Here is a 12,037-nt window from a genome sequence, read left to right as displayed (position 1 = left end):
AAACATAATATTCCAGAAACACGCTTCGCTGATCCGATCAGCTGTTCGTAACACTTCCCACAGTGAAACAGGCGTCAGCGCGAACTATCACATGTCCATTTCCTGGCCGAAACCGGAAGTGACGTCATTTTCGCGGAAATGTAGTTTTTTTTACTTGTAGGCCTTAAAGGCCTATACTGGTCATGTTTGACTTTTCTGAATAGTTTCTGGGATGCTTAGAACTCGAATTGCACTGCTGGAAATAGTTTATTTTGATGCACCTGCTGTTTTCTTTGAAAATTTGCATCATAGGATTGTTTTTTTTGTTTTTCCTGCAGTATATAAAAATTGGTGTATCTCCAAAATAAAACTATGAACACACTCAAAATAAGTTTCCTGTTGTTGTAAACTATTTTTTGCAACTTTTTTGTATTTAAAGTTTTGAGGGATAAACCTCTTAAATTTCTCCAAGTAGAAATATATGTAAAAAAACAAACAAAAACGATTTTCAATTTTTTTTTTGTAGTTTATTGCACTTTTTTGCAATTAATGTAGTTACTATGGACTTAATTCATACATATTATTAAAATATGGGCTATAACAGTTGTATAGCAACTTGAAATGCTCCCATAAATGGCACTACAACATGTAAAAAAATAATATAAGCTCTGGCGGACTTGGTTCTATAGTAGGTCTTAAAGGGTTAAATAAATATCGTCAAATAATCGAGATCTCAATTTCAGTGAAAATAATCGTGATTATCATTTTTGCCATAATCGAGCAGCCCTATGCTGTAGTGCCATTTTTGGGAGCATTTCAAGTTGCTATACATCAATACAACCATTGTAGCCAAAATTTTAATAATGTGTATGCATTAAGTGCATAGTAATTACATAAATTGCAAAAAATTGCAAAAAACTGCAAAACAATTGAAAATTGTTTTTGTTTTTCTGTTTTTTATACATATATTTCTAGTTAGAGAAATTTAAGAGGTTTATCCCTCAAAACTGTAAATACAAAAAAGTTGCACAAAATTGTTTCAAACAACAGGAAATTTATTTTGAGTGTCTTTATAATTTTATTTTTGAGATACACCAATTTGTATATACTGCAGGAAAAACGAAAATAAATATTATGATGCAAATTTGCAAAAAAAACCCCAAAAAACCCAGCATGTGCATCAAAATAAACTATTTCCAGCAGTGCAATATGAGTTCTAAGCATCCCAGAAACGACACAGAAAAGCATAAAGTCTAACATGAATTTGAAAAACACCAGTATAGGCTTATAAGGCCCTGAAGGTAAAAAATTTAAAAACTGTTACGCAAAACGGAGCGTGCTGCTCCGTTCGGCTTTAAAGGGTTAATTTTGTAGATCAAATTGTAAGATTTAAGAAGTTGTCTATAGGACAATAATACAACACAATGCAAGTGTGTGACCTCTACTCATACAGATGCTGGTTTTATCATAAAGGTCTAACTATTAAATATATAACTATCACAGCTTTGATCAGAAATCTACACTTTAACTTTGGAAACCTGTATAACCTGTAAGATGTAATTAAGTAAACACAGTTAACTTAAGCAAATAACCACATATCAAACTCAATTCAAATGTGGCGTTGCCCAAGACTACTTTTCCCAACATGTGTTTAACTGCTTGGTGGTTGGCCATGCTTTCAGTCCATAGAAAGTGTGCTTGTGTAGACTCAGTAAATGCCAAATTTCAAAAACCCTGTATTAACAAGGTCCAGACATTAGGATTCAGCCAGCCATTAAACTCAAACTGTAACTGGGAAATGATTAACACACTCACACATATTGGACCAAGTTTCCGGATTTTTTCTCAGTTACATAGTTACTTGGAATGTATCCTTCCTCACTGTGAAAAAACACAAACAAACTACCACATCACCACAACACACAAAGACATGAGAAACTAGGTGGTAAAACACAGAAATACAGCGTGAACTCACTTATACTTGTTGCGTGCCCTGTACCAGTTGACGTCACACTTATCCACGATGACATACTCTTCCCCTTTCACCAGACTCAGATCATGAGGCTCCATGCCGGGGAAGTCATACATAGCCACGACCACCACCTCTTCCTCAGCCTCCTCATCGTCTTCCTCATCATCTTCGGGGGTCGGGGGGGCAGGAGGAGGAGTCCGACGCTGAGGAGGAGTAGGAGTGACTACAGGCTTGCAGCTCCTGGCTTATACTGATATATTGGTAGTACGTGTGTGTACGTGTGTGCGTGTGCACGTGTGTGTGTACGTGTGGTTACCCTCTCTTTTTTACACTTCGCTCCAGGAATCGGGGGTAGAGGTTTTCTGGAAACTAAAAAAAAAAAAAAAAAGGAACAGAAACAGAATCAGAATGGGTTTATTGCCAGATGTTGAGGTTTACAACATTAGGAAATTGCTGCGGTGCTTCAGTGCAGACAATAAGAATTAAAGTGCTATGTAGAAAGAAAGATATGTGCATGCGATATACATGAGATATATACATGAGAATAAGAATTATGAGTGCTACGTAGAAAGATATATACATGAGTGCAGGTGGTGATCAGTGCCAAACATGAAATGATGCAGTGACACAGCGTAGGGTCATGTGTTAGTGGCGGGGACAGTCATGTGGTTATTGTTCATGTGTCCAACAGCAGAGGGGAAGAAACTGTTCTTGTGGCGAGAGGTTCTGGTGCGAATGGACCGGAGCCTCCTGCCTGAGGGGAGCAGGTCAAACAGACTGTGTCCAGGGTGAGAAGGGTCAGCTGAGATCCGGGCTGCACGCCGCAGTGTCCTGGAGGTGTACAGGTCCTGCAGAGATGGGAGTCTGCAGCCAATCACCTTCTCAGCAGAGCGCACAACACGCTGCAGTCTCTGTTTGTCCCTGATAGTGGCTCCAGCGTACCACACGGTGATGGAGGAGGTGAGGATGGACTCGATGATTGCAGTGTAGAATTGCATCATCGTCCGTGTTGGCAGGTTGAATTTCTTCAGCTGCCTCAGGAAGTACATCCTCTGCTGGGCTTTCTTAATGACGGAGGTGATGGTGGGCTCCCACTTCAGGTCCTGGGTGATGGTGGTACCCAGGAAGCGGAATGAGTCCACAGAGGTGATGGGGGTGTGTTAAGTCTAATTGTTGAATGTTGCCATTGTGTTTCTTAAATTTGTACAGTCTTAGTTTAAGCAGTAGGATCAAAGCCATTCCTTTGATCCTGACCACCTCTCCAGCCACTCTGTGCTGGGGGAGGTTTTATTGTAGATGCATCCTATCTGAAAGATCTGTTTCTTTTGATGTAAGCTTCCTGGGTTTATGACCCTTTGGTCAGCAGGAGGTCTCACACACACACACACACACACACACACACACACACACACACTGTATACATTTACATACAGTAACCAAAGGGGGGTTGCAAGGGGAGGTGCTTTGTAAACTATTGTTTGAAGTTTGTCAATAAAAGGCAGCGAGAGGAGGCCACCATTGGGGTTCTTTGTCGTGCTGGACACAGACGAGGCCTCCCTTGTGCAAGTAATGGATCGATCGACTGTCTTGTTTTCTTCGTGATGAATAAGTCTCTAGAATTAGCGGGGTTTGTTGAAACACAGACCCAACAGGGTGTCAGTCAGGATGATGGGGGGGAGTGGGGCTGTGTGCTTCCTGAAGTCCACAATAATCTCCACTGTCTTCTGGGCATTCAGCACCAGGTTGTTGTGGCTGCACCAAGACACCAGACGTTCAACCTCCCTCCTGTAGGCAGACTCGTCCCCGTCCGAGATGAGCCCAATGACGGTGGTGTCATCTGCGAACTTGATTAGCTTGACAGACTGGTGGGTGGAGGTGCAGCAGTTGGTGTACAGGGAGAAGAGCAGAGGAGAAAGAACACAGCCCTGAGAGGAGCCGGTGCTGATGGTCCGGGAGTCCGAGACATTCTTTCCCAGCCTCACGTGCTGCTTCCTGTCCGTCAGGAAGTCAGTGATCCACCGGCAGATGGGATCAGGCACATTCATCTGGGAAAGCTTGCCTCGGAGATGGTCTGGAAGGATGGTGTTGAAGGCAGAGCTGAAGTCCACAAACAGGATCCTGGCGTAGGTTCCTGGGGAGTCCAGATGCTGCAGGATGAAGTGTAGGGCCATGTTGATGGCGTCGTCTACAGACCTGTTGGCTCTATATGCAAACTGCAGGGGGTCCAGGAGGGGGGCCGTGAGGGTCTTGAGATGGGAGAGAACTAGGCGCTCAAATGACTTCATGACCACAGATGTCAGAGCCACGGGTCTGTAGTCATTTAGTCCAGCGAGTCAAGCATGAAGTTTTTACATTTTCGCATTCAGTTTCATCTTCACCATCATCTCTGCTTTCAGTTCACACTGACCTCTTGACCCTTCTGCTTCTGGTCACCAGTGATGTGGCTGATCAACAGCTGTTGATCAGCCACATCACTGCGGCGTAGTGCACTAGTCAACGCCTCAGCTTTTAAGCTATAAATGCAATTTCCTGTTTTTGTCTTCTCACTTGGTGAATCAAGGGTTTCAAAATGTAATAAAATAACCATGACAACGGAGCAACTCAGTTTTATCTGAAAACCTTTACTGTGAAAGGTTCACCGATTTTTACAAATGTATTCTACTTACTGTGCGAACGAGTTTGAGGTACTCTACCAAAGTGTATTAATGTAGTTATCGCTACATTTCACTGATGACTGGAGTCACTTTGCAAACTCAAAGGTTTACATTTAAAGAAATAGTTGGTTTATTGAAGCACTGTAGCTTCAACTGTGTGTGTGACTATACAAAACTATTAGGCTTTATCTGGGGCACTTAAATGCTATTCAAGTACAACTCAGCTGCCGGTGGCCTCTTACCGCTCCACGAGGGAGTATTTTAACATACTGACTCACAGTGTGGTAAGCTGGTTGCCCAGCAGCTGTCGAAGAGTGTAAAAAGGCTACAAATGGTCATTAGCACAGGCCACAAAATTATTGGCTGTCATCCTTCTCTCTCCTAGATATTGTTACCTCGCCAGAGGCCAAAACATTGCCTGAGACTGCGGCCACTCTGGCCACCAGGGACCTGTAACATCTGTCCTCATGTCACTGGCTCAGACACTGAGAACTAGGACTAATAGACCATGAACGGTTTCTTCTATAAGGCCATTACCACTCTCTTACAAAAAGCAGGTGTGCTGCATTCAAACACTGTTGGAATTACATTCTCACTATATGTTTTTATGTTTATTTTTTTATATATTGCCAAAATTATTGTAGTCTCCTAGGCACATAGGCATGCAGGCTGCTGTTACAAACATTTGTGAAATAATGGGTCGCTCTCAGGGGTCCAGTAATAACATTTTCTCGCTACTAAATATTCCACAGTCAGCTGTTAGTGGTATTATCACAAAGTGGAAGCGATCGGAGACGACAGAACACAGAGGTCGCCAACTTTCTGCAGAGTCAGTCACTGCTGACCTCCAAACTTTGGGGGTGTCCAAATTCATGGGCTGCATCCTCCTGAGGCCGCATTTGTAGACCGATTACGTCACAGCGACACAATGAAGGCTGTCCAAATTTGTAGACTCCTCCGAATGCAGCCAACAAATGCGTCCTCCTTTTCCCCAAATTTGAAGGATGGGTCAGGTGTATCCTTTGTGGCCCACCATATCCCAGAATTCAGAGCATGGCCCAGCCAATTCCAGTTTTAAGTTTTAATAAAACTGCCACTATTAAGTTTTAATATTACTCTTATTACTCTTTCTACTCTTATGACTTTTAGCAAATTTTCAGGTGAGAATGTAGCTGTGTAAACTTCAAATATCTGCTTGGCTAATTAAGATATCATATAATTGCAAAAGTCCTCCGACGTTTTCAGAGACGTCTGTTATTCACCAGCTCGAGAGCTCGCCGGGAGCTCGAGGGTCACTAGAGCCGCAGAGAACGGCACACATCATTTTCAGATCACCACGGTCTTTCGCTACTCAGGTTAAACGCAATATATAAGTCACTTAGACAACCTAGTTTGGTTTTTTTCAGTGTTTTATTTGTTCAGGACTAAATCGGTTTGGCTGAGATAAAAGTTATTAGATTAGATTAGATAGCTGAATGTGAAAACAGAAACAGGAAACTGATGAAACAGAAGTGTGAGGCGGTCGAGAATTTACGCCAGTGTCCTGTTATATTTTAGATAGCAAGGAGCAGACGGCTGAGTTTATTAAACTCCACCAAGACAGCGGTGACGCTAATCTGAAGGCTAGACCGTCCCATTTCACAGACGTTTACTTCATGCTCCTACCTGTGTGGGAACAGTTTGTTTGTGGCACCCTCCTGTTCAAATATGACTGTGCACCAGTGCACAAAGCAAGCTCCATAAAGACATGGATGAGTTATGTGTGGATGATGTGGAAGCTCTTATAGCTGCAAAGGGTGGGCTGACATTATATTGAACCCTTTGGATCAATAATGTTACTCAAGGCAGATGAGCAATTACGTTTGGCAATAGCGTATTTATTTATTTTTATGTCACATGACAATAATGATTTGCGCATTCAATGTGGACTCGGACACTTTATAGCACAGCTACCTCGTTCACATTATGTGCACGTGGCTTTGTGGTGTAGCTGATATCATGATCTAAAAATGTAACATGCAACTGTTACTCTGGGACATGAAAGCTCATTGTATCATAAATACAATGTCAAAAAAAGGCTTTCTGTTTTATTCTATTCCAGCATACAATGCACAGAATGAATTTTTAATACACAAATTATTCAGCAAATATGAAAACTGGTATTTACACACATTTTGTGGATTCTATGTGAAGCTCGGGGGCCAAAACTGTGAGCCAAAAAGACACTATAAAGGTCTGTAGCATTTAATGTTAACACACTGAGGTAGAATTTTGGAGTTAGTTAGTTTCCAGTATTATGCAACTGATGTGATGTGGTTGGTGCTAGCTCACACTGAGCTGACATAAAATGAGTGCAGCGTAAGGACATCAGCTTAGCAAACAGCTAAGATGTGTGGCTAATGTAAGCTAAACCTTGCTTCAGATCTGGGTCAAAGTGTCACCCCACAGGTTTATGAGACTGGTTTGTTCTTTATGAAATCGTGACTGTTAAACACGGATAAAAGGCATCATTTTCATTGGAGGGGGGCTGGTTGAAGCAGTGTGTGCTTTGCAGCTTCTTTGTAGACATTCTGGACAGCCCGCCTTCGTTACAAGCTCCATTTGAAGGATAATTATTTTTCCACAGGTTGTTATTAACCATAAAGTTAATAACAAAGTCAAGAGACAGGAAGTCTAGATGGAGCACAGAAAGCAAACATGAGCGTCAGGCACTTACTGTCTTCTAACGGGTTGTACTGCTCGCACCCCAGTGCTTGTTTTTCTGCCTGGCGGCAGCAGAGCCACAACCCATCCTGCCAGAACTGAGGGTGAAACTTCACCAAGACCTCTGCGTTGTCTTTGATCTCTGGATACACACACACAAACACACAAAAGTTCAACAAAACCAGGTCTTTCCTGCTGCTTCTCTTTGAATTTTTATGTCTAGATTATCTGAGACTGGTTTTCCTTGATAAGCTGTATATAAAGTTAGGTTGATAAACTGCATCTGCCATCACTAAAGCTGCAGCTGAAGTACAGAACTTTAGCTTTAATTTAGAGATGAACAAAAGCACTTTGTGAAATGTTTAAACTGCAGCTACAGTTGTAGTGACAGCTTGAAGTGAGGAACTCATGACTGTCACAAAAGGATGGGTTTCCTCTTTTGTCATCCCTTGCCAGACGTTTAATGCAGCTGTTTTCAGTTGTTCGTTTGTGGGCCTTCCTGCCTCAGTCAGTGCAGAATATTCCACTCCTTTACCTTAAAAACATTTGGTTTTCTTTAACTGGAGGTTTTGGGTTGTTGTCTATCTGTGCTTCCAAGCGGCATGAAGTCAACTTTGCAGCAGTTGACTGAATCCCTTCATCTAGCTCCTTCCCCACATCGTTACTAAATGCAAGTGACCTATTGCCACTGTAAGCCACATGTTTTCAGGTGCTGTTGTATACTCCAGATCATAAATCATTCCAAGCCCTGTTCTTACTTTTTTTCCCCCCATATTTCTGGTACGAGTTCATTTTAATGTCACCTGCTCAAAAAAAGCAATTCTGTCCAGGTTTGGCTGGTCCAGATTTTTTTTTACTACTTTAATTTGGCATTTCCGTTCTTAAGGATGATTCATGGTTCATAAATCTTGCATTCAGTATTTTCTCTGACCAAGTTTTCTCTGGAAAATAAAATATCTACCACTTGGAGGGTGCTCTTTATTAGGTTGAATGTTCTTAAGAGTTTGTCTTTATCATGCTAAGGATCCTGTGATCCTCTACCAGTGTAGTCTCGTGTGACCGTCTGGGTGTTTTTATGTTATCTTTTTTTTTTTTTAAATTCTCAATATGCACCAGATTGATGTTGATGTGGTCATTTCTAAGGTTACCGATCTCTGATTAATTTATTTTGGCAGCTTTAGGATTGTCTGTTTCATTTGGACTGTGGCTTTCAAATGTAAAAACATCTTTTTGAATCAACTCCAGACCTTTACCTTTTCCATAATTTCAGTATAAATAATGAAAGAAAAGTAACACCAGTCCATGACACAATTTTTTATCGACTGTCCACTTGCTTCCAGTCCATGCGAAAGTGAGGCTACATTTAAAAACGTGTAATTATTAAAGATTTCATCCAACTTGTTCATGAAGATGCTCAAATTAAAGAAAGTTTGAGCGATTTCAATTTCAAACTGAATAAAGCAAAATGAAAGACCCACTTTACGACCCATTGACCCACCCACTGAACTGAATTTGGTGGTGAAAAATGTTTCTTATGTTAATTTAAGAGCTGTTAAAACAGACTGGCCAATTGTGACCGGAGCTCTAAAGTAAGGGTGGGGGTGAACACAACAGGAGGGTTGTCTGTGAAGGTTCTCAGTCATCCAGGTCATCGTAGTCAAAGGAGCTTGCATTGCAAAGAAAAGCGTCTGGACTTCTTTAAGTTGCTTGAAGACGTTTCACCTCTCATCCGAGAAGCTTCTTCAGTTCTAAGGTCAAATGGTGCAGAGTCCCAGATATAAACCTAGTGGGAGTATCCCACCACAGAGGGACAAAAGGACCCCCTGATGATCCTCTAATCATCAGGGGGTCCAGGACTATAATCCAGGACCCCCTGGACTATAATCCAGGACCCCCTGGACTGGATTATAGATGGCAGAGAGTTGGTGTCTGCCATCTATAATCCAGTTTTGAGATCCCTTCCCAGACGCCTTAACGCCCACTCACATCCTGGGTCATCTGACCTCAGGAATTCGCATGATAAGGTGGGGCCAGGTTTCACAATGAACTCACCCGAAACTCTGGCTGATTGGGACCCACGCCCAGTTTCACACCTTGGCTCAGGCGATTAGAGGATCATCAGGGTTGTCATTCACAGTTGAAGCTGAAATATGTAGAGTATCCCCGTGTTTTTGATCTATACTGCAACCAGCCACCTAACCTATAATGATACTGTTTGTATTTATACTCATTGATATCTATTTCCTATGAAAGACTTTGAGATGCACCCATTTATAGTCCTAATGACTGATACTTGCATTGTTTAAATAAAGAGAATTAAATTATTTAGAATAAAAAGATCAACAAAATAAAAAGACCATTGTGACCTCTAGAAGAACATCAGTAATGATACACAGTTCAAACTATAAGACAGAAAAGTGAACTAACCATTGCACTTCTGAGGTTTGAGAAATCAGGTCAAATTACTAAGCAGTACACAGCGCTTCTGTTGAGTAAAATAAATGCTAAATTTCTCATGACAGGAACAACAAGAACAATGGAAACAGTGCAGGGGTGCTGGAAGGTATTTGCATGTGTGAAAACCAGTTTGTGCTTTGTGGTTCAAAGTGTGAAAAAACATCTCTGCAGTACTTCAGATGTCTAAACTCCCAGTGTGAGCTTTCATACCCTACCCCTGTATATATGTGCATTTGCTAGTTTTTCACAGAACAAAACAGGGACTGACCTTCTTTGAGGCTCTGGACCCATCGACTTCTGCTTTCATGACTTGGAGCAAATACATAGAGGGTGTTGGTATCGTACACCACCTGGACACAAACACACAGATCTGTCTGCTAACACAGTTTTATGTAGATTTCAAAGCTGCATAGGCATAGTTTAATCTTACAACAAAACAAGAAGCAGTCTGAAAGCCTAAACATACTTAGGAGGTTCATAATGCAACAAGAATAATACACTTTAGACTCAACTTGAAAAAAGGCAGATGTGAAATGTAAAAGTGTGGTTACAGGTTAAATTTGGCATAATAATTGGATGTAAACTATAATGTGATATTTAAAATCCCCATAAACCAGATATACCAGTGTCATTTCCTAAATGTTCCTGATACAAACAGAGTAAAATTTAAGCATTTAAGCAAGTTTGAGCTTATTCTGCCTTCAAGAACAGGTCAGAGGTCCAAAACGATGTAATATTTTAATTTGTATAAGGGGCTTAGCAAGAAAGTGACTGGACTTCTTTAAGTTTCTTGAAGACATTTCACCTCTCATCTGAGAAGCTTCTTCAGTTCTCAAACCAAATGGTGGAAAGGCCGAGTTGTCCCATAAAAGGGACGTTGACCCACTATTGATCAACTCAAGAATGGTACTGCATTTGTGTCTACAGGGAGTGCAGAATTATTAGGCAAGTTGTATTTTTGAGGAATAATTTTATTATTGAACAACAACCATGTTCTCAATGAACCCAAAAAACTCATTAATATCAAAGCTGAATGTTTTTGGAAGTAGTTTTTAGTTTGTTTTTAGTTTTAGCTATTTTAGGGGGATATCTGTGTGTGCAGGTGACTATTACTGTGCATAATTATTAGGCAACTTAACAAAAAACAAATATATACCCATTTCAATTATTTATTTTTACCAGCGAAACCAATATAACATCTCCACATTCACAAATATACATTTCTGACATTCAAAAACAAAACAAAAACAAATCAGCGACCAATATAGCCACCTTTCTTTGCAAGGACACTCAAAAGCCTGCCATCCATGGATTCTGTCAGTGTTTTGATCAGGGCCCTGTTTCAGGAAGCCGGTTTAGAAAACTCAGAGTGAAAAATGATACGCAGGGTTGAGTAACCCCGAACTGTCCAACTCGGAATATTCGGTTTCAGAAAGGCTGATAACAATTAGTTCAGTCAACGCGGAGTTGCTTTAACCCCAAGTGAAGCGCGCGGACGAGGATACATAAAGCCCTGATAAGCGGAGCACAGATTAAGCGAGTCACCATGGAGACGGAGGGAAAGAAGGCGCGGTCAATGTATTTTACAGCGCTTGAGGCCGAAATTCTGATGGCAGCATATGCCGATAACATGCAAATTCCGCGGAAAAAAGTAACACAGCCACAGCTGCAAAAGAAAGGGAGCATGCATGGCAAAACATAGCCGACAGAGTCAATGCGTGAGTGTTAATTTAAACATTGATCTAGGGATTTCCACCCATTTAACACGTTATTTTATTATATGTTATTTTATTTGTTATTTTATACATTTTATTTTGTGATGTGATGTGAGCGCAGGTGCAACCCAACAGGCCCCAAACGTTCCTGGCAGCAAGTAAAAATGAAATATAAAAATATAGTCCAAACAGGTAAGGTGTAATTGTATTATGAGCCATAGTGCTTGGTCTGTTTGTCCGATGTAAATCAATTGCAGTTAGAGGCTACATTAATTTTCTTTCTGTAAGCACTTATTGAAATTATCTGAGCACATTACAAGTACATATTTGCTTACTCTGTATGCTCAAATGTGACCCGTTATAGCCAACAGAAAAAAAGCGGAGGCCCGAAAAACAGGTGGGGGTCCTCCACCACCACCACTCACAGAGGATGAGCAGTTGCCCTCAGCCAAAACAGTGGGCGCCCTGTGGCCGAAGGCATCTCTGCGGGGACATCCTCTGAGTCAATAACCCCGCAAGACACAAGTGCCTACATAAGGGGTAAATCCAAAATAATA

The 12,037-nt window shown here is 41.2% G+C and overlaps 1 protein-coding gene across 1 annotated transcript in view; it reads right to left on the bottom strand.

Moving 5' to 3' along the window:
• tec (tec protein tyrosine kinase) overlaps positions 1-12,037 on the bottom strand; it is a 36,301-nt gene that overhangs the window by 12,693 nt on the left and 11,571 nt on the right. The window contains exons 4-8 of the mRNA XM_082522160.1: positions 10,034-10,115; positions 7,322-7,450; positions 2,268-2,320; positions 1,955-2,154; positions 1,795-1,860 (exon numbers count right to left, since the gene is read on the bottom strand). Coding sequence (XP_082378286.1) covers positions 1,795-1,860; positions 1,955-2,154; positions 2,268-2,320; positions 7,322-7,450; positions 10,034-10,115 — 530 coding nt within the window. The remainder of the gene's footprint in view (positions 1-1,794; positions 1,861-1,954; positions 2,155-2,267; positions 2,321-7,321; positions 7,451-10,033; positions 10,116-12,037) is intronic.

This window comes from Aulonocara stuartgranti (genome assembly GCF_965226115.1).
Source record: "Aulonocara stuartgranti genome assembly, chromosome: 3".
Taxonomy (NCBI): domain Eukaryota; kingdom Metazoa; phylum Chordata; class Actinopteri; order Cichliformes; family Cichlidae; genus Aulonocara; species Aulonocara stuartgranti.
Note: the sequence above shows the minus strand (reverse complement) of the source record. Positions and strands in the feature narration are given on the sequence as shown.